General features: G+C 44.6%; 1 protein-coding gene across 1 annotated transcript in view; it reads left to right on the top strand.

Annotated features, from left to right (window-relative positions):
- The window catches only part of grm7 (glutamate metabotropic receptor 7), a gene marked incomplete at its 5' end in the record, with an annotated part of 122,005 nt that overhangs the window by 43,812 nt on the left and 55,510 nt on the right, over positions 1-22,683 (top strand). The window contains 2 exons of the mRNA XM_084543663.1: positions 5,522-5,738; positions 22,308-22,443. Coding sequence (XP_084399789.1) covers positions 5,522-5,738; positions 22,308-22,443 — 353 coding nt within the window. The remainder of the gene's footprint in view (positions 1-5,521; positions 5,739-22,307; positions 22,444-22,683) is intronic.

Raw genomic sequence — 22,683 nt, 5'->3', positions numbered from 1 at the left:
AGAGATGCTTAGTTCTAGTTTTGAACTGGATCTTAATCTTTATCTATTCATCAGTGACACGATGCAAACAGAATTCTGCTGTTTCTACTGTGACAGTTTGACACCATCACTCTGTGTCTGATGGCGTCCACAGTGTCCACCTTGTAGTATAAACCGTTATGTAATCATTTGGCCTCCTTGTCCTTATTTCCCAGAGACACTCGGTCCACTCTGTCCCCGTCGACCTTCTCCTGCTTTTACATGATGACCTACACGTCACACGTGTGAATGTGAGCCCGTTAACGCTGAGTGACGTCCGCTCGGTGCTTCATCACCAGCGCCGCTGCTCGGTGCCATATGTGACGCGTAGGCAGCTGTCAGCTCGATTTGGTTCAGAGATCAGTGCAGCAGATGAGGCCTGGCGGCTAATTAACGGAGGATAGAGAGATGTGTCAGAGATACACAAGCAGGAAATCAGGACGCGACACACTGACCCACACAGGTAGACACACTGACCCACACAGGTAGACACACTGACCCACACAGGTAGACACACTGACCCACACAGGTAGACACTCACGTCCTGATGATCCAGGTGATGAGAGGATTAACACTCGTTTAGCTCCCGCCAGGCTCAAACAGCTTCCACCTCCGTTTGTCTTCAGAAGCAGCTTTGGGACCTAAGGGTCGCAGGTTCGATTCCCTCTGTGTCCATGGCATTGCTGCCTGGGTGAGGCACAAAATACGTAACAGTCCACTGAGTCTACACACTACTGAGTGAAGGAATGGATGGAAATGAACTTCCCTATGTGGGATCAGTACAGTATAAATGATTAGTCGTCTTGTCCTCGTTGTGGTGTCTCTTGGTCCTGGTGTCTCTACGGTCCTCCAGCATGGTGATGACATCCATTAGCTCCACTATAGTAACATTAATACTAGCTGGTACTAGTCCAGGTTTGACACTAACACACACGGAGCCCGTTCAGACCTCCGTCCTCCGATCAATCGTCCTATAAACGTGTTTGTGTTGCTGACGTGATCTCTGACTGCAGGTCCAGGTCCAGGTCTGTCATATTAAGCTGAAAGCCCGGAGCAGCTCATCCAGCCGTCCTCCAGACAAACACACTCATTTAATAGACACCAGCGCTGAGCAGAAGGTCAATAACTTCGAGTCCTCTGCCGTCGCCGCGTCGCACAAATGTCAGATGGAAATGCCAATAACGGTGTTGGAGTATCAGCTCGGCCTGGTTTCTCTTTCTGGATGACTTGCTCTGCTTCTTTATTCCGCTCAGACTCCCGCCAGCTTCTGTCCATTTTAGGATCTCTGTCACGTTGTCACGTTGTCACTCGTCCTCTTTTCTCTTTCTCGTCTTGAACGGGTGGAGCTCAGGTCATGTTTGCCTCTCTGCCTCTCGTCGCTGTCTCGGATCAATGTGAGGTTCAGCCGTTGTCACGTTGTAGTGCAGCTGGTGTTTTATTGAAGCTGTCAAGGTGCTGACCTTTCCACGTCCAGGAGAGAAGGAGGGATGCCAGCAGGTATGATGCAGCCAGAGAGGCACGACCGAGCCGCTTCTGAATCTAATCTATCACGGGACGGAGGTGCTGGTCTGCTGCCAGACTCTGGGCTACGTTTAATATTTATCCCCTCACATCCCCTCAGCCTTGTTAACATGATCACCACTCCATTATCTGCTATCAACACTGTCAGGACACGGTGGACAGCAGGTGATGTGAAGGATCCATAACGTTAGAGCATCAATCCCCCCGGCCGGGCTACCTGGAAGAACTGTCCAAATAACTACATTTAAAAAAACAACAGAATCTGAACTGTAAGATCAGTTTAATAGTTATCTAACAGTGATGCATTTTATTTTATATTTTATATGAAAGTAAATTAATAATTAGTCTGGTGCTAGGTTTCATGGTTTCATGGTTTCAAGCAGTCAGTCAAACAGTAAAACTTTAACAAATAAACCTGAACTCTAGATTTATAGAGTCCTGAAGTGAACGGTGGACGTCCAGCAGGAATCTACCCACGCTGTGTTTGAGTCCCTGAGGCTCCAGAAACCGGACTCTGTGACGCCTCCAGTCAGAAGCTGTAAAATGCTGAACACGTTTCAGCTCCGTTCCAAGGACACACCGGCCGGTCGGTCTGAAGACCTCGACTCAGCGCTGAAGACTTTTTTATTTTACTGACAAAAACAGCAGCAGAGTTTCTGATGGACGCTGGACGGGGTTAGGGTTAGCAGGGTTAGCAAGGGTAGGGTTAGCAGGGTTAGGGTTAGCAGGGTTAGCAGGGTTAGGGTTAGCAGGGTTAGCATGGTTAGCAGGGTTAGCAGGGTTAGCAGGGTTAGGGTTAGCAGGGTTAGCAGGGTTAGGGTTAGCAGGGTTAGCATGGTTAGCAGGGTTAGCAGGGTTAGGGTTAGCATGGTTAGCAGGGTTAGGGTTAGCAGGATTAGCAGGGTTAGCATGGTTAGCAGGGTTAGCATGGTTAGCAGGGTGAGCAGGGTTAGGGTTAGCAGGGTTAGCAGGGTTAGGGTTAGCAGGGTTAGCAGGGTTAGCAGGGTTAGGGTTAGCAGGGTTAGGGTTAGCAGGGCTAGCAGGGTTAGGGTTAGCAGGGCTAGCAGGGTTAGGGTTAGCAGGGCTAGCAGGGTTAGCAGAGGCTGATGACAGGATCACAGATGTGTCTCCAAAACACATCAGTGTTCCAGTAATGTCTGATCATGTCCCTCCTAACAGACTCTGGTCCTTTTACCTCTGGTGTATTGTTAATATTTGTTTTTTATGCACCTTAGTTTTATTTTTTATATATTTGATATATTACATTTTTATTGTATTTGTTTGTGACTGTGATCTTTAATATAAAACTATTAACACGTTATAGAGGCTGATGTCTATTACTTTAGGTCTAATGCTTTAGAAACAATGACAGTACAAATAACTAACCCTGGTCCTGGTTCTGGTTCTGGTTCTGGTTCTCGTGGTTCTGGTTCTTGTGGTTCTGGTCCTGGTTCTGGTCCTAGTTTTATCAGACCTGGTTCTGACTCTGGTCATGGTTCTGCTGTCCTGGTTCTGGTTCTGCTGGTCCTGGTTCTGGTTCCTCTGGTTCTGGCCCTGGGTATGGTTCTCCTGGTTCTGGTTCTGATCCTGGTCCTGATTCTGGTCCTAGTTCTATCAGACCTGGTTCTGACTCTTGTCATGGTTCTGCTGGTCCTGGTTCTGGTTCTGCTGGTCCTGGTCCCTCTGGTTCTGGCCCTGGGTCTAGTTCTCCTGGTTCTGGTTCTGATCCTGGTCCTGAGTCTGGTCCTAGTTCTACTAGACCTGGTTCTACCGAACCTGGTTCTGACTCTGGTCATGGTTCTGCCGATCCTTGTTCTGGTTCTCCTGGTTCTGGTTCTGGTCCTGGTTCTGGTCCATGTTCTACCAGACCTGGTTCTACCGGACCTGGTTCTGACTCTGGCCATGATTCTGCCTGTCCTGGTTCTGGTTCTGCTGGTTCTGGTCCTGGTTCTTCTGGTTCTGGTCCTCCTGGTTCTGGTTCTCCTGGTCCTCCTGGTTCTGGTTCTCCTGGTCCTCCTGGTTCTGGTCCTGGTCCTGGTTTCTTCCTGTTAAACAGGAGTTGTTTCTTGGAGCTGCTCTGGAGGTTTCAGGCTCTGGATCTAAAGCGTCTTGAGACTATTTATTGTTGACGTTATAATAAAGTTGAGTTGTCGTGGATGCCGCAGGGATGGAACCAGTGACCTCTGGATCAGGTCTAGGTTCAAACAGGGAGGACTTTATTGATCCCACAGGGAGGTTTCTGGGTTTCTTCACCCTGGAGCTGAACGGTTTGACTGAAGGAGATTGTCAGATGGATTCTGTCTGTTAATCTGTTGTTTACCTGCTTCATGAGGAACAGACTCACCTCAGGTTGAAGTAAATTAGAGTTCTTCTTAAAACGCCTCTGGTTTGAGAAACGCTGAAATGAGCAGGAGAAAATAAAGTCTGATCTCCTGAAATCCTCTTTTATTTCTCTTATTTATTCTCGTTATCAGAATGTGATAAGCTGCAGGTAAACTTCCTCAGAGCTTGAACCTTGTGCTGAGCAGCATTAGCATGCTCCAGCTCCAGCATCAAACTTTTAAGCTCAGTCCATCAGAGGCTAATTGGAAGGAATATCTGGTGGAGGGATTTGCCGCATTAAGAGTTTTTCCTGAAGGCTGGAGTTTAATTCTTGCCGACCGTCAGAGGAGACCTTGACGCTGGAGATCAAATAATCTCTGACCTCGTCCAGCTTTAATGTGATTACTGTTGACGCCTCCACTCTTCACAGAGTCAAACTCATTTTCAAGCAAACACCGACTTTTCCATCATCTCTCACATTTAAGGAGAACATTGATCGACTCTGACTTCCTTCAGCCAAAGCACACATCTGGTTATCAGCAGCCTTCACTTCATTATTTCACACCTGGACAGATTCACATCCTGCTTAATAACACACCTACGATGCTGGAGTGTAAATCATCCAGGGAACAGCTGTCTGTCAATAAATGAAAGGATCCAGATGTTTATTAGAACTCATTCAGATCTAGAGCTTAATAGATAAAAATATTTAATCACAATTAAAATATAATAAATAAAATTGCATATTTTATATAGTTAACGCAAATGAATCAAACTCTATTTAATCTGTTTTAAATGTTTCTAGAAAAGTGTTTTTTGAAATATTTAACAATATTTATTACTTTTAATATGTTTAAACAACGTTCTTATGTAATTGTCGAAAAAAGGCAAAATAATAACAAAAGATGTGATTTGCAAAAAACGATGACTATAAATAATATGCAAAAAAAAATGTCTCCACATAAATGTGTAAAACTATTAATCACATTAGAGTTGTCAATAGATTAAACTATTCAATTGCAATTCATCAAATAATTTCCACAGTTAACACAAATTAATCTCACTTTATTGAATCTGTTTAAATTCAAGATGTTTCCAGGTAGTGATTCTAAAATCACACTCAAAAACATTTATGAAGTCTAGTTATAAGTTAAGTTTCAAAAAATGTCTGAAAAATATAAATAAAAATGGAAACTGTCCATAGATTAAATGATTTAATCACATGAGATTCATAGTTTATACAAATGAATCTCACCTTTTTAATGTTAAACGTTTGTAACTGAGTTCACATCCAGATGGAGACCGAACATGTTGATTAAAGGTTTGGGGGGAGTCAGTGGAGGCTGAGGGTCCTGGTAGTTGATGGATAAAGACAGTTTCTAAAAGTGTCACATTGTCCTGGTTTAGATCTGGTTCAGTCTCTGGTTGACCTGTCTGTACCACATGGTGATGGAGAACACCATCAAACACGTCAGCAGCTTCTCCTTAACTTTGTTCCTTCTCTGAGGGAGTGGAGTCTCTGCCGTGGTGTTGGCTGACCAGGTCCTCTGAGCTGTAGGTCCAGAGTCCCTGCGTTGTCCCTCCTGAAATCAGTGACCACCTCCTTGTTTTATGTTTTTTTGCCTCCTAACACTTCCTCTCTCTGCCGTCTGTCCTCCAGATCCCTCAGATCAGCTATGCATCCACGGCCCCGGAGCTGAGCGACGACCGCCGGTACGACTTCTTCTCTCGGGTCGTCCCCCCGGACAGCTTCCAGGCTCAGGCCATGGTGGACATCGTCAAGGCCATGGGCTGGAACTACGTCTCCACCGTGGCCTCGGAGGGCAGCTACGGGGAGAAAGGAGTGGACGCCTTCATGCAGCTCTCCAGGGAAGCAGGTAAGATGGTCTGGACACAGGAGTCCCTGCAGAGCCCGTGACGCTCGTTGATCTTCACCTCCTCTTTTGGTTTATCGATCATCCAGAGCTAAAGCGACACTCTGTTCAGAGGAGATGCAAAGCTGCTGCTTGAGAAGGTGGAGGTTAGATCTGATTTGGTTTGGAGATGAATTTAAGACAAGGATGTGTCATTGGTTCATACTTCACTAAAGATGAAGCCCATACTACCGTGACATGTCAGTCCTGAAATACAACTAAAGTACTACTGCAACAAAGACATGCTAATGCTAACGCTAGCAGAGGAACGGTCCAAATCCTCTGGACAGCAGTCAGTTAACAACTTGACCAAACGTCCTGTGGTAACAGAGAGAAGGAGGCTGCACATCAACTATCTGATAAAGTTATTAGACCTTTAGCTGCAGCACACTGGGATTTTATTGAAGGAACAAATCCAGGCCGATGTGATGGAGATGGAGTAGTTCTGGTCCTGATGTTCTGAAAGAGAAACCATCAGAATCAAACTGTTGAGACACAGAAGCTTGGAAGGAATGAATTAGCAGTGACTCTGACTGAATAATCTGAATAATCTCAGAGGCATGTAGAGCGATCTGGTGACTCCTCACAGCTCAGCGCTTTGGATGTGTCCTGAGATTTTTCTTATTTAGTTAAATTGATTAAAATATGATTGAACTGATTCCATATTAGTGGAATCGTTGAGGTTTTACTTTAATTATTCTTCTTTGTCGTCCTCAGTCCCCTGTGTCAATAGTAATAATAATAATAATAATAATAATAATAGACACCTGATACAAAACAAAATGATTCTTCTTCTTTTAATAAAAGCCGACTGTGTGATGAATAAATAGAGGCTTATCTGATGGTCTTTTCTTTTATTCTGCTGCTTCCTGAACACATCCATGTTTCACCAGACCTTATTACTTCTGAATCAGCAGCATCAGGAGGAAAGTGCTGCCAGATATTTGCTTTCCATCCAACTCCTTCACGGCCTCAGAGTGCTGACAAGCAAACCGGGTCTTTAATACGTCTCAGCTTGGTGTTGGCAGCTCACAGCAGGACGGAGGAACGCCTCACAGATATTTACAGTGTGGTAAAAAAAATAAAAATAAAAGCCAACCGACCCGCAGCGGCTGGTCAGATCATTTAACTCAGAAAAGACTGCGGCGCCACGGAGAACTGAAATGAATCAACTTTATTATTTTTTACATTTTTCTACAGCCGTCTCCCATCTTTGTGTACTATGGTTACTATGGTTACTATGGTTACCGGCGTCTTTCTTGCCTTGCCTTTCCTGTCTGGGTTACCATGGAGACCTTTAGTTTTCCTTCATCTGGAGCACGTTGTGTTTAAAACAGTCAGTAGATCATGTGTCCATGTTTAGCCTGGAAGCCACAGCAACCTCCTCACCTGGAGCCTCATGTATGAACCTCATCCGTGACCTGGACGACTGAGAACCTTCACAGAACATGAAGCTCCAGCTCTGAGAGCAGAGTCAGGATTTAAAAAGTCTGAGGACAGAGAAGAGCTGGACTAAAGCAAAGACACATGAGAAGATGGAGGAGACACCACAAACCTCTGGAACCAATGAGGACACTAGATTTAGTTTGAAGTAAAAACAGTTAAAAAACTGAAATCTCTCCAAATGAATTAATACCAGGAAGTCAACAGTGCATCATTCTCCTACAGCAGCCGTCCCCAGGCGTCTCCATGCAGCCTCTTCATCCTCCTCCATCTTCCTCCTAAGCCTACGTCCCCTCAAAGTGTTTATCCATGCCTGGGTTAGGCTGCAGAGATATGAGCAGCGGTTAATGCAGCGTCTAATTTGCCTCTTTGATTACCTGGGAATCCCAGAAGGCATCCATCAGCTGTTTATTAGTCTCTGCGGCTGCTGAGCCTGAGAGGTGGGTTTTATTCTGTTAGAGCAGGAGTGAACATTAAACCACAGGCTGGTCTGATGTTCATTCATCACTTCCTCCTCCTCCAGCCCCTCATCCTCCCGCTCAGTCACGATGGGACTGATGCCGACCGATTGCTGATCACGTCAACGTGTTAAAGACCAGTTTATTGACGTCCAGTCGGCTGCAGCCACGAGTCAGATCTACTTAATGAACCTCAGTCATTCTTTAAAACTCAAACAAGCTGCAGTTCACTGCCTCTCAAACACATCAGCTCAGCTTCATGAGACTTTACAGCTTGTTCCAGAAGAGAGAAATACCTTCAGTGGTTGTGTGAGACCAGGTGTTGATGTGATGGTTTGAGGTTTGATTTTTATTGGTGATATTTAAATAAAACAGAACAGTTGCACGGTGCTCAGCATGGTTAGTCTAACACAAACAATGAGCTGAACCTGTTCAGGCTCAGAGGAAGCCTGGGGGTCTGTTGGACTCTCAGAGATTCAAGCCCAGATAATTAGCTGATGTGATTCTTGCATGTGTTGAGTATAAAAAGCTCCTGGTGGTTAGTGGCTGGAAACACAGGAACCAGAGAGTGGACCTCAAACCTCCCAACAGATCAAATAAACACAAGTATGAAGTAATCCTAAATGAGATAAGGATCTGTTCAGGTTCATGTTCTCACAGCAGGAATCACGTCCTCTTTCATTCCTGCTAGTATCAGCCCCTGGCTGCTCTCATACAGCTGAAGGCTTCGTATTGATCTCCAGCATGAAGTCAGGAATTTGCCTTTGGCAGAAGAAGCTGTGAATGAACACATGCGACTGGTTTAAGAAGAAGAAGTAGTTTCCATCAGTCAGTGGTTTCAGATCTTTCCTGTTGGTCTAAACGGAGCATGGACATGACTCTGGGACAATATTCAGATGGAAGTTTAGACTTTCTGACTCAAGGTATCTGGTCATCTGGAGAAGAACCAGGTTTATTTAGAGCTGAACACAATGATCCATGGACCAGAGAGACCTGGACCAGAGAGACCTGGACCAGAGAGACCTGGACCAGAGAGACCTGGACCAGTGGTTTTAAAAGCAAACTAAAATGCCCAGACTGATATCACTGCATGGTCTGAAGTGCTAGCCGCCCTGGAAGCAGCATTTGGAGATAAAAAAGGAAAAACTGTGAATGAATGCACAGCGGTGGTTAAAGTCTGCAGGACGGTATGATGTGTCCGTGGGTTAGAGTCCAGTAGAGTTCCTGAGGGTTGTGGAGCTGAGATGAAAGATTTAACGACGTCCATTCCTCCAGTATCTGGATGTGCAGACGACCTCTCCTCTGATCTCTGCTGTCAATGAGACGTGAGTCTGGACCAATAGGAGAACAGAGGCTGTAACCATGGAGACGCTCAGTGAAATAACCTCGTCCTGCTCTCATTTAGACTCTTGAAGGTCTTCTGTGACACTGTTTGGTTTTTCTTGTGTTTCTTGTTTTTCTAGTTAGTGAAGTCGTTCCTTCGTGTCTCTTACTCTACTTCCTGTGTTTTCCTCCATTTATTGTTGGATTGGTTCTTTCTCCCTGTGTACTCCGCCCTCATTAGTTTCACCTACCCTGGTCTGTATATACACATATATGCAGTATATATACACGTTACATCTGTGAAATCATCTGAGTGGATTTTCCATGTGGAGTCTTGTGGCGTTGCTCCTGTTGTTGTCGTTGTTTCTTCTCTCTTTTGGTTTTATTAGATTTGTGTTTTTGGATTACTGTCCGTTCCCTGCAGCTCCTTATTCCCTTGAGTAAGTCGACATTTATCTAAACTTTAATATTTCATCTAGTTTTTCCTCCTGGTGTTTGGGTCGTCCTCACCTCATGACGTATCAGATCCTAACAGCTGTTCACTGTGTTGATGGTGGATGTTCTCATCAGACAGTGTTTTAGTTTCTATTCTATTAATCATCAGAACCACATTCTGCCTGGAAGCAGCTTCACATGTGAATAACTTTCAGACATCATCTTCATTAATCATGATCAGATCTGCAGCCTGATGTAACGAGCGTCGTTCACATCGCTGTGACCGTGTTGATAGCGTTAGCCGATCATTAGCCTACGAATAAAACATGTTCAGAGCGTGCAGCGGCGTTTCTAGATCATGAAGTGGTTTCGTCCTGGTGTGTCCTACATGTGGCCGGTCCCTCCAGCCCTGCAGATAACCTGCACAGTGTCAGTCTGAAAGAATGACTAATCCTCAGCTGTTTGGATTTACCGACTAAAGCTGCGATGAGTCCCGGTCCAACCTTTCCTCCCATGTCAGCGTCTGTCAGCGGAGCCACGGCTTCATTTTCATCTCAAATCAAATCAAAGCAGGAAACGTGTTGGAGGCAGCGTGTCAGAGTGATGGATCGGCTCATATGAGACGTTATGAACGCAGCGTCATCATTAATGGGTTCATATTCAACGTGTCTCTGGGTCATGTTCATGTTTTAATGAACTCAGAGGAAGGAAAACGTTCTCCATCCTTCTCTCTGGAGTCGTCTCTGCAGAATATCTGATCATTTATTGGTTTTATTCTCTGATTAAACATCAGGAGGAGGAGGAGTCAGTTTTACAGGAAGTATTTGTTTCCAAACAGGAAGTTTGGATAACTCAGTGGATACCTCAGTCTTTGTTCTCCAGCCTCCAGACATGACGATGCTTCAGACGTAGTCACATACAGCTCACAGGGCATTAACGGCCTTTAACCTGAACTCTAAGAGAAAAACTCTCATTTTCTTCCTCGCTGACACAAAACAGATGAGTTTAACGACCAGCCGGTCAATCTTTAGCTAAGAGCTATTGATCAGTCATCGACGCTGAGCATAAAGTCAAGTCAAGTGCTTTCATCCGTAGAGACTCAGAGTGTGAAATGGTTTGGTTTCTCTCTGTCTGGATGATCTGGATGAAGACGCACCGTGAATGTGTGATGAAGACATTCACGGTGAAGTTTAGGAGCTGAAAGGTGACGAGAGAGAGAACGAGATTTTAAATTTAAAAAGAGGCAAAAATCATTGGATAGTCCTTAAAACCAATTAGAGACACTACTGCTTACACTTCTGTCCATCACCACATTAAGCCCCGCCCCCAAATGATCTGATTGGCCCGGCAGATCTTTGCAGGAGCAGAATCAGTTCCTAACGGAGAGACTCCAGATAAACTCTCCTGGGCTTTAAGATGGACGGTTGACAGTGGAAGATGGAGGCGGGACTAGAGAGAAGAATGCTTTAAACTTTAAATCAGCCGTGAGCAGATTTATCTCCATTTAGCATGACCGGCCTCGGCGCTCACTCACTGCAGACATGCACGCTGCTCCGAGCTGTTAGCTTCACCTGCAGACTGCAGGCTAAAATTAGCACCACAGATGAATATCTTCCAGAGAGAGCAGTGTTTGGATTACTAAAATATGCATGAGAGGAGCTTAATGTGGGCCCGAGTGAAAACATTGCTTTTCATTCTGCGCTTCAATTAACACTGTGTACTCATTCACAGGAGCTCAGAGCTGCTCCCCAGCTAGCAGCAGCCTCGCTACAGTAGCTCCACGCAGCCTCTGATCTTTGTTTAATGTCACTGCGCTCTCACAGACTCCATTAAATATACAGAGTCTATGTCGTTATGCTGCTGTGAGCTCTGAATGCTACAGACCAGACACAGCGCTACGCTAACGTGAGGAGGAGTCTTTCCTGATCACGCCATCTGAACCCGACATTCTGCAGCCAGGTTAGCAGCTCTGTGCTAACGGCTAACGTCCTTTCATTGTCCTAAACGTTAACAGACCTTTGTCAAACTAATGTGACCAAGTGCTGGTCACTGCAGTTCATCCTGAGGGGACCAAGACCAAACGCATCCATCAGACCTAAAGCCTGTGAAGCCCCAAGACGACGGTCGGACACTTTCAGTTCAGTGCACGTCTAGAGTTTATGGTTTGTCAAACTCTGGCTCTGATTGGTTGACCGGCTCAGAGAACAGGAACCACAAATATACCCACAACAACTAGCCTCCTAGCTAACAGTGGCCCTTCCTAGCTTCCTAGCCTCCCAGCTAACACTAGCCCTTCCTAGCTTCCTAGCCTCCAAGCTAACAGTAGCTCTTCCAGTTTCCTTCCTGTTTTGTCGGTGTTAGCCTGTCACAGCTGGGTCCTATTCCGTGTTGTTGTGCGCTGAGTTTCTGTATTTTTTACTGTTCCCATTTAAAAGTAAAATCCAAATCCCATCTGTGACCGAGACCCAGAATCAAACAGAACCCCAGATCAGCTATGGAGCTCTCCAGATGTTACTGATAAACAGCTGCCCTGCCGTCGACCTACTTTCCCCACTCGACGCCCCAGTGAGTTCCCAACGAGCTGATGGATGGGAAGGATTTCTCCTCCGGCGTCTGAAGAGCCGAGGCTGATCCTGCAGACTTTGAAGGGATGAATCCTCAGAGGACGGCAGCAGATCTGTGGAGGAAGGAAGAAAGCCTGAGCAGCTTCCACTGATACTCACACACCAGTCACTGCAGCGCAGATGGAAATCTGAACGCTGGAGATAAAACCAGCACATCATGAGATATTTAGATTTACATCACTGATATCTGCTCTGAGCTCTAGGCCGAGGTGATCACATGGAGACCAGAGAGCAGAGGTCAAACAGTGGCTTTTATTTGAATATTCTCTGAAGACATTTGTTCTGTTCTTTGTTTGAACTATTACTCATTAAAGAACGACCTCATGCTGTTTCATTTAATTAAAGACATTTAAATAAAATAAATGTTCTTAAACTTTAAACAAATACTGGAGGAATGAAGGGTCAATCAAGTGTCAGGAAGCCAAAGTTGATGTTAAACTCTAATTATTGAACATATTGTTGATTGTATCTTTGTAAATTTGACACAAAACAATGATCAGTTATTTAATTTAATTTAATTTAATTTAACGAAGGCGTGGGGGGGGGCATTGTTTCATATGTCAGGCTTCACAGGATTAAATGAAACTGGATTTAATCGTGGATTCCTGGATCTGTGACGAAGTAGAAACCAGCTGGAACCACCAAGAATGATCCAGGAACACACTGACTCATCTCATTCCAACATTAATGCTGAAAGCCTCCAGATAAAACAAGTTGAACCTTTAAACAACATTGAAAGAACATTTATTCTCAAACTCTACCGCTCAACCCTTCAGGTGACAGGGATTCATTCATGTATTTCTGCTTCCTCCTCTCTCCGGTCTATTTTGTGACTGAGTTCATCGTAGTAGATTCTGTTTATGTGGTTGACGGGTGGTGTTGAAGCGCGTTAAAGACCAGTCTCAGTCTGATCATGGAGCTTCTGAGGTTTAGTGTAAATACAAGAAACCAGGTTTAGTTTGAGAAGGTCGACCCTGGAGTCTCTGCAGGGTTCTGGAGGTTACATCAGCGTGGTGTCCTCTCTGCAGAGAAGCTGGATTAGTAACAGAACCATCCTGGAGCGCTCTCCAGAGAACATCCAGCTGTTATCAAACACATCCAAACTCTGGAAATCCCTCTCCTCTCTGAACATGGAAATGAAACGCTGCTGCTGCTGCTGCTGCTCTGCTTCCCAGGAGGAAGATCTCAGCTTGTTTCTCTGCTGTCAGCACAACTATGAATAGACTCGGAGGCTGCTGATGCTAATAAGGGAGGACAACAGGACAAAATACAAATCTAAATGTGTTAAGTTGATTTAAAGGAGTTATTCTGTTCCTCTTGTCGTGTTAAATATGTTCTTTACCGACGTGTTTTTATCATTTTAATGCTGATGTTCTGTGCATTTCAATTATTTATTTATTCCTAAACAGTTCATAACCTCAGATTCTTTAAAGGCTGCAGAAAAGTCCAGGAATGATTCTTTTGAGGTTTGATTTCCAGTTGAACTCTGGGTAATGTTAGACAAAGGAGGGACATGAAATACATCCAGGTGATGTGATGGTTTAGTTTGTAGAGACACTTAGTGACTTGTTCCGTTAGCGTATAAACTGACCTGTGTGTGGTGTCTTCTATCATGATGATGGTGAAGAGGTGATTCCAAACCTGCAGAGTGTTCAGCTGGTTCCTCAGTTCCTGGCATTGGAAGCCGTCTTATTGTCAAGTGATGTATTTACTTATTTTATTTACTTATTTGCATCCCTCGTTCAAACGTTTGATTTCAGACCTTTGAGACTCAAGGTGATGGTCTGAGGTGTTTGAGGAAGCTGCAGAGTAAATAAAACCAAACCGTGTCACTGCCTGCTGAAATAAAGACCATAATAACAATAACCTGGGGTCTCCTGGGTATCTGAGGGAATCTGTGTCTGTGCAGTTCATACATTCTTCTGTTCATGTCCGAACAGTGAGAGGCATTCTCCTCCTAGATTTCCCATGAGGCCTTGCAGGCGGTGAGATTCATGAGAGGTGGAGGACTCGGTGAGGACGAAGGCTGTCTGAGCTGAGGGAGATATTTCAGAAAGGTCTCATTAGAGATGATAAATGAGGAGCAGTAGTGGTGGTGGGGGGGGGGGGTGGCACTGATTCAGGTCTGAACAGAAATAAACCTGACGAACACAAGAGAGCCTTCAGGTTAACACGATGCCTTCACACCAACACACAACCACAGGGTTTATACGGACAGCAAGAAATAAATAATCATCATTTAACTCCTAAAGGGTCGATGGGTATTCATCGTCCTCTGGTCACATCAGTTGTTCCAAAGAGTCTGTCCAGCTGTTAGGGACTGTCTCTGCTGAAGACATTTTGTCCTCCTTCCTCTGAATATTGTTCTGTGGAGTTATTAGAATTACAAATTCTCCCAGGATCTCAGGTTAGGAGAGTTTTCTAACCGTAGACGCTGTTAGCTAAACTCAATAAGTCAGGAACATCTGAATATTCTGAACATGCTCTACATGGAGAGGGACCATGTCTGAATCCAGAATCAGGGACTAATGTCGTTGAGTCATTGGTCCATGTTGTCATGGACTTTGTGTAGAGACTGAAAATGCCTTGAGATGTAGTAGAAGATGCTTCCTCACATCAAAACGTTGAGGAGGTTCAGGCATCTGGTGAGGATTCGCTCTGGAGGGTACATCCACCTGGGAGGAGACCCCGAGGTGGACCCAGAATTCACTGGAGGGACTATAAATCTCTTCTGGCCTAGGATCCACCTGGAAGAACTGGAATGTGTTGCAGCTTCTGGAGCTTGTCATTAGACCAGGAGGACGATCCAGACTGTAGAAGAGCTTTCTGCTTCATGTGAAGATGTCAGCGGACCCTGAACTTACTTCATTCATTTGATATATGTATCTATGACAGATGTATGTTTATCTTGCTGTTCTCTTCTCTCTTTCTTCTGTCTGTACCCGGCTGGCCTTAGGCAGATGGGTTCCTCCATATGAGCTGGTTCTGGTTCTGGTTCTGCTCGAGGTTTCTTCCTGTTAAAGGGAGTTTTTCCTGCCACCGTTGCCTTCAGGCTGCTCTGGGGGTTTCAGGCCAGGTTTTTGTAAAGCGTCTTGAGACGATTTGTATTGTTATTGACGCTATATGAATAAAATTGAATTGAATTGAATTCATTTAAAACTCCTTAAATGAGCTGTCAGAATCTCCTGCAGGTTTAACTCATCCAACAAACCTCTGAAAGACTCATAACACTCAAAATAAACCGTAGAGCAACATACAAATATGAGACGACCCACCCTCTGTCATGTATTCACGCTGTGAAGAAATTTAAACGTGTGCAACCTTTGATGAGATTGTGAAGTTAACCAACTAACCAGAGGTGAGGATACTAGTGGGGCTGGATCCTACAGTTTCTACACAGTTGGAGAAGTATTTTCACTGAGAGTGTGTGAAATGGTTTGGTTTCTCTCTCGCTGGTCGATCAGGCTGAAGGAACACTGAATGTGTGATAAAGACATTCAAGGTGAAGTTGAAGAGTCTGGGAGTAGAGAGAGAGGAGTGTCACAGTTAATTAAAAAAGATGTTCAATTTAAAACGATGCAAAACTTCAGATTATTTTAGTTTGAATCCACCTCAGAAGAGTTTCCTTTGAGAGCGTGAACCATTTTCACTGATTGTCACAGTGTATTAGTGATGGATGACTGAGACTGGGGTCTGGTAGCTCTTCATCTGGATGTTTTTCTGATCCAGAGAATAAATACCTCCTCATCACCTGGACAGTCCTCCAACCAACCAGATGACCTGAATGATCACCACATTAAGCCCTGGAGATTGGAGATTGGAGATGTGAAAGTTGCTGTTAGCATTTAGCACAAACTGTTTAACAGCCATGTTCATCATCCTCTGTCCAGTGGTTCTTCACTCAGTTTCTGATTCTGGTTTTAACGTTGCTCATTCACATCTCAGTCTAATTTATTTGTGCAGACGTCGTCGGTTCATGCTGGAGCATAAATATGAGGAAATAGGGTAGAAACCAGATTAGAGGAGGAGGAGGGAACGAAGGCTGCATGTTTTAATCATCTCAACTTCTCCGCCCAGGAAAAACTTCTCTCCCGTGGGAAATGTTCTTATTCCAGTTTTTGGTGCCTGGCCATTAATATTTCACAGTTCAATCTCACAGATGCTTGTTGTGACACAGCAGAAGAGCTTCAGTGTGACGAGTCCTCAGCTGACGCCGACAACCTCAGACTGAACCAGCTGCTCTCAGAGCCACAACGAAACGTGTCTGCGGCTAACGCTAACGTCACACCCTCCATGTGTGTCTCAGAGAATTATCTGAAGCTTCTGACTGACAGCAAACACTAAGACAACAGGCTTCACTCCAGCTGGATCACATGGCTTCACATCAGTCTGTATGAAACGTGTGAACCAGCGGTTGAACAGGCGACTCGTCCATTAGTCAACTTCAGGGTTTCAGCATTCCAAGATGTATAGCCTGTTTTTATACAGACTATACATATCTGCAGCTCACAGTATGTAGCACATGAGCTGTCTGTTCTCATATAGATTTATTACTTTCTACTGGGTTTTTATCTGTGACGTCGGTGTCGACTTTAAATAATCTGAAGCTGTGAAACCAAAGTGTAATATTTAGTTATCCTCCTGTTATGGGACGCTCAACCATGGATGTAGACAGACGTAAGCAGACTAAACTGACTGACTGCTGTTACTCTTCTGTCCATCACATTAAGCTCCGCCCCCCACTGATCTGATTGGCCCAGCTGGTCTTTGCTGGAGTAGAATCAGTTCCCAACAGAGAGACTCCAGAACAACTTTCCTCCAGAAAGGTTTGTAGCTGGTTGAAGTTGGTCTGAGTTTGGAGCTTGCATGGACGACTGTGACCACATCAGAGGACCAGGACGCTACCTCCAGCTCGTTGATCATTGGCTGATGTGATTGTGGAGTTGCACCACAAAATCTTTCCTTGTCAGACTCTTTGTTTTGTTTCTTTGTCCAGAGCTCGGCTCCTCTCTCAGCTGTACGTAGACTCTCTGACCCACGTGAACCAGTCTCAGAGATTTATCGGCTCTCGGGCTCGTAATTTATTTTCCAATTGCCCAGATTCTCTCTTTTACTTTACGGCCTGTTGTTTCCCTTCTGTCACTTGACCAGCTCTGCTCCACGTGTCACAGTAAATTACATTCAGCTGAAGGATTTGGTCTTTGTCTCACCGGCATTAACTCCTGTTTTATTCCACTTTTAAGACGGCAGGGTGAAGGTATTCCTGCCGCAGTAAAAGAAGAAAATGAGACGAGCGAATGAGAGAGTGGCAGGTACGACATGATAAACAGCTGATATCAGCACGAAGGGAACTTCTGAAACCAATGAGGAATATTTTGACCGAGAAATGACTCCATGGCTGCTCAGTCGACTGAGGCTGATTCTACATCAACTATGAACCACATGGTGACGTGACTGATAGAATCTGAGCCCTGTGTGTCATACATGGTCCTTTGTCTCCATCTAGTGGTCTAATGGTGGTACTACAGATAATAAACACAATACAGCCATCTAGTAGTTAAAGTTAGCTTAGCATTGCTATGTAGCATGCCTTGGTGACTGGTTCCGATGTCCAGGAGAAATAAAATGTCCAAAGGTTGAATTGTGTGTACGTTGCCTCCTGTAGTGGAATCAGGAGGATTCTGTAGCCAGATTCACTTTCAAGAGGTAAAAACCCAACGTGGAACACTTTGGTTCTTTGGTTCTCCACATGTCCAGATGGAGAGTGGGCCTGGTTCTATTGTTACTAGAACCTTTGTGATATTTCTCTAAACTCTTGGTCCAGTTCTAGTCAAGTTGTTGCTGAATGAGTTCAGTGTCATCTCTGTGCATCATATCATGTGGTTGTCATCTTAGCATGTTAGCATGTTAGCATGCTAACGTCAGTGGCAGGATGTCACACACTGAATAAAGTCCTAATCTGTGTTTGTCAGAGAACCAGTAAATGAACTAGAGGTTAAATTAACACAGAGCCCACTCTAGTAAACTAGAGACCAGTTGTGAACAGAGGAGAGTTAAATGAAGGAAGACGTGAGGCAGCAGAAAGTTCATCTGGAGTCTGGAAATGATTTCAGATTAGATTCTGACTGCAGCGAGCAGCAGCAGCGACGTTGCTCTGGGGCTGTGTTTTAAATAGATTTAATAAGTGAGGCAGACGTCCGTCCAGAGCGAGGACATTATCCCTGGAACCGTGTCGACGCTCGTTCTTTAAAGAGACGCTGAAAGGTGCTGCATGTTTGATCAAATCCGTTTTAAATGATCTGAGACAGAGACGCTTTCATCACCATCAAAGTTCTGCAGTTCACAGGCGGAGCTGGTTGCCCACGGCAACGCTGGTCAACCCCCGGTCAACGTCCTAGGACAGAGCGGCCAGCTTCAGCACCTGGAGTCAGATGTGATCCTCAACCTATGGGCCCCTGAGAGCCCCCCAGACCAGAGACTGAATTAGTCCTGTTTCCTGTCGTGTCTCTGACGTTCTTCGTCTCGTTGAGGTCGTGTTGTGCCACTTTCTTATAGTTTCGTATGGTCTTGTCATACGGTAGCCAGCGGGGGTCAAACGAAGGAGGTTTTTAGGGCACCAGCTTTGACTTGATATTTTCTCCGTCTCTGTAATAAGAGGAAATATAAAAATAATAATCTGAGTACACGTCTCCTGATGCCATTAATGGTATTTATTCAGAGACTTTTCTTTTGTCATTTGTGCTGCTTGCTTAGCGTTCTTGTATTTGCTGGTGTTGTATCTAGTTTCTGTGCATTGAGCTTTCTCAGCCACCGTAGATTTATCATAAGACTGTAGGAGGTCAGAGGTCAGAGGTCAGAGGTCACTGATCCAGCGCTGCCTTGAGAAGGATACAGCACATCAGTCAAAGACAGAGACGTCAAACATGTCAACACACGCAGCTTTGACTCGATCGAACTTTAAAGGGGTCCTAGAACACATTTTTTGACCATTAGGAATTGATCTTTGAGCCTAAATAATGGCATATGTAAATTTGTGGGGCTGAAAACGCCCCAGGAGCACTGCTAGAGAGCCTAATACAAGGTCATAAATAAGCCCTGCAATGAAACAGTTTGTTTTTCCCGCCCACTCAGCAAGTTCATGAATAATGAAATGAGCTGCGTGCTGATTGGCCCACATATCCTGAAAGCTGATTGGCCTAATCCACCGGGCTGAAGCTAGAGCCAAAGCCGGCTTGATACTTTTTTTTTTGTTTTTTTTTAATATATTTTTTGGGGGCTTTTTGTTGCCTTTATTATAGAGACAGCTGAAGATAGACAGGAAAGGGGGGCAGAGAGAGAGGGGATAACACGCAGCAAAAAGCCACAGGTCGGACTCGAACCCTAGGCTGCTGCAGCAAGGACTCATCCTCAGCACATGGGTCGCCAGCTCTACCCACTGAGCTATCCCGGCGACACAGCCGGCTTGATACTGTCCGAGGTTGGAGAAACACTCCGGGGTGAAGTGGGCAGAACAAACTACCAACCTCGGGTTGAAGCTCTGTGGAACGCGGTTGTAAATGAACATCAACCATTCCCGCTGACAGTTGAGTTCTTGGGGAAGTCTGTGTAGAGTCTTGACCTGCCCCAAACATCCTGGAACATTACACGCATAGTCCGACATACCGTATCCCTCTTGTCAGAAACTGCGGTTAGCTGTCGCTGGGGCTAGCTAGCTAACGCCTCCGCCCTTACAGTGGGCTGGAACATGCAAATGAGAGAGGGTGTATCCAAAAGGGCTGGGCGCCTATTACGTAATATCGGAGCTCTGTTCAGATTTGCCCATTTCAACACGGCCGTTTCTAGTTTTGAATTTGCATACGAAAGCAGGCTGGAGAAGGCGGTGAAGTTTTTGGTGTGGTCCTTAGACACCACTCGGAGCCTAAATTCAACATGAACAACGTAAATGTGGTTTTGATTCTAGGACCCCTTTAAAATAACAAGAAGCAGAAAAGAAGGTTTTCTGATCGATATCTAAACTGATTTTGTTCTTATTTCCAGATCTTCCCAGGGTGCACTCTGGTTTCCTCTGATAGATGGAGGATGGTAAAACATGAAAAACACTGAACGTTGTGTCTCAATATGAATAAAATAAAATAAAATATAAATTACACATATATTCTGAAAAACAAATGCTATATGATGAATAAAAAACAATTATATTAGAAAAAAGTAATTTTTAGAGTCCAAATGGAAATAAAAACTCACCAGATAAAGATTCAGTCTTTATCTGGTGAGTTTAAGCCACAGTTTGGACGTTTTGAGGTTTTTCAGAGACACTTTGAGTTACGAGCTCGTCCTGAACGCTTGGCCTCGGCCTCACGCTCCGACCTCGTGGGTCTTGACAGCGTCCGCCGTAACTCGCAGCTCTGGGCGGTTGGAGCGTGACGAGGTCGTATTTCAGAGCGGTGGTTGGGCTGTGATGTGGTTTAAGTGAAGAATGATCACTGGATCAATAACCAGCCGTCACAGGCTCAGATGGATTCAACACTCGACCGTGAGACGTCGTCACAGAAGAAGCTCTCCAGACGGACTTTACATCAGTTTATTTAATACATTTTAACACATTTTAATATTTTTGTCATCATGCTTTGACATCATTGCTCCACTCTAGTAAAGCTAGAGACCAGTTTTGTGAAAACATCTCTGATTATTCGTCTGCAGCCTTTTTAGATTCTCTCTGTTGACAGCGGTCGGTGTAACGGTGAAGGTAACTCAGTCCTGATGTAGATTCCTCCAGATACAGTAGAAATATGAGATGTGTGTGTGGCGCTGGCCGCTGCATACCAATGATCAGATGTTTTATTCATCGGCTGAACAAAGAGTGGAGCTCACACCACGTCTCCTCAGCACGCTGCAGCTGAAGCTCAGATACCAGACCTGCACGGCCTCACCACGCAACGCTGCAGGAGCTTCAGACCTCAGGACTCACCACGCAACGCTGCAGGAGCTTCAGACCTGCACGGACTCACCACGCAACGCTGCAGGAGCTTCAGACCTCAGGACTCACCACGCAACGCTGCAGGAGCTTCAGACCTCAGGACTCACCACGCAACGCTGCAGGAGCTTCAGACCTCAGGACTCACCACGCAACGCTGCAGGAGCTTCAGACCTCAGGACTCACCACGCAACGCTGCAGGAGCTTCAGACCTCAGGACTCACCACGCAACGCTGCAGGAGCTTCAAACCTGCACGGACTCACGTAAAAAGAACTGAATCACACATAGAAGAAGAAGTTTCTGGAAACACCTGGAGAGATAAATAAGAAATGAGTAAAGTCATGAACTAAAAAGAGAACGTCAGCCTCAGTGTGGAGACAAAACCAGTTTAAGTCATGAAGAAAAAAACCTTCAATTAGAAGCAATAAACGTCAGGATTCAGGCTTTGATGTTTTAAATGTGTTTCTGAAACTTAAAGTTTTCTTCCTCGATACGTTCTCTTCTTGATTCTTCCTCCTGAAGGAGACTCAACCTTGTTCTTCAATTATTTCTAGTCACAGTCTACCTCACCTACAGATCTACATCCTTTAAAAAGTAAAGTTTTTATTTATTTATGTGTCTGATAGTTCATTTCCTCATTCTGAAGGAGACCGTACCGTTGGTGTATTCTTGTTCATGACTTGTTTCTTGGTTTTACTCCGTCTCCTCCTTAAATTTTCATCCTTTAAAAACAGAACCATGTTACCGTGTTCACTCCTAGGAGTTATTATGTCTGTGGTAATTACATATGTAAACACATCAGTGACATCAGATGAGATGATTAGACCTAAATAGAACCACAGGGAGTCGTGTCATCATAAATGTTGGTGGTTGTTTCCTGTGACACTGGTTCAGTCTTTAACTGATCATTTGTTCAGACGAACAGAAACTTCTCAAGAAGAACAAACTGATGAAACCTCAGACTTCCTCTCAGAAGCAAACAGTGGATCAGTATTAGAAGATGTTGTTGATGGTGACATTTATTTGAAGCCGGCGGCTCTCAGATGTTTTATGGACGGCTGTGGTTTAATGAAATGTCAGAAAGAGAAGAAGGGTTCTTTTTCTTCAGCTTCTTCTTCCGTCTCTCAGACTCTGCTTCTTGACCTTTAGTACAAACCTTTTAAGGATGTTTCTTAAAGGTTAGAGTCATTCACAATGAAATCGATAAATGAGTCGTCCAGCGGGAGGTTGAGGAGCTGTGTTGGGTTAACGCTGCCCTGTCTCTTGTCTCCTCAGGTGGAATCTGTATCGCTCAGTCCCTGAAGATCCCTCACGACCACCGACCCTCCGACTTCGATAAAATCATCCGTCTGCTGCTGGACACTCGCTACGCCCGGGCCGTCATCCTGTTCGCCTCCGACGAAGACATCAGGTCATTAAAACCTCCGTTAATGAGTCTTCAGAAGAAAGTGTTTTAGTCATTTTTGACAACTTTTAATTATATTTAGTCAAATCACAACATTCATTTTGTATTTTATTTTAAGACTAAATAATCAGAATTATTCTCACTTTAGGCCAATTTAATGAAACTTGATTTAATTTAATGAAAAAAACACATTTTGAAGCAAAAGAACATTAAACATCTTATAAATAAATTGCAGCTTGAATGGTT

The sequence above is a fragment of the Chelon labrosus genome (genome assembly GCF_963514085.1).
Source record: "Chelon labrosus genome assembly, chromosome: 4".
NCBI classification, from domain to species: domain Eukaryota; kingdom Metazoa; phylum Chordata; class Actinopteri; order Mugiliformes; family Mugilidae; genus Chelon; species Chelon labrosus.
This window is presented reverse-complemented; position numbering and strand designations above follow the sequence as displayed.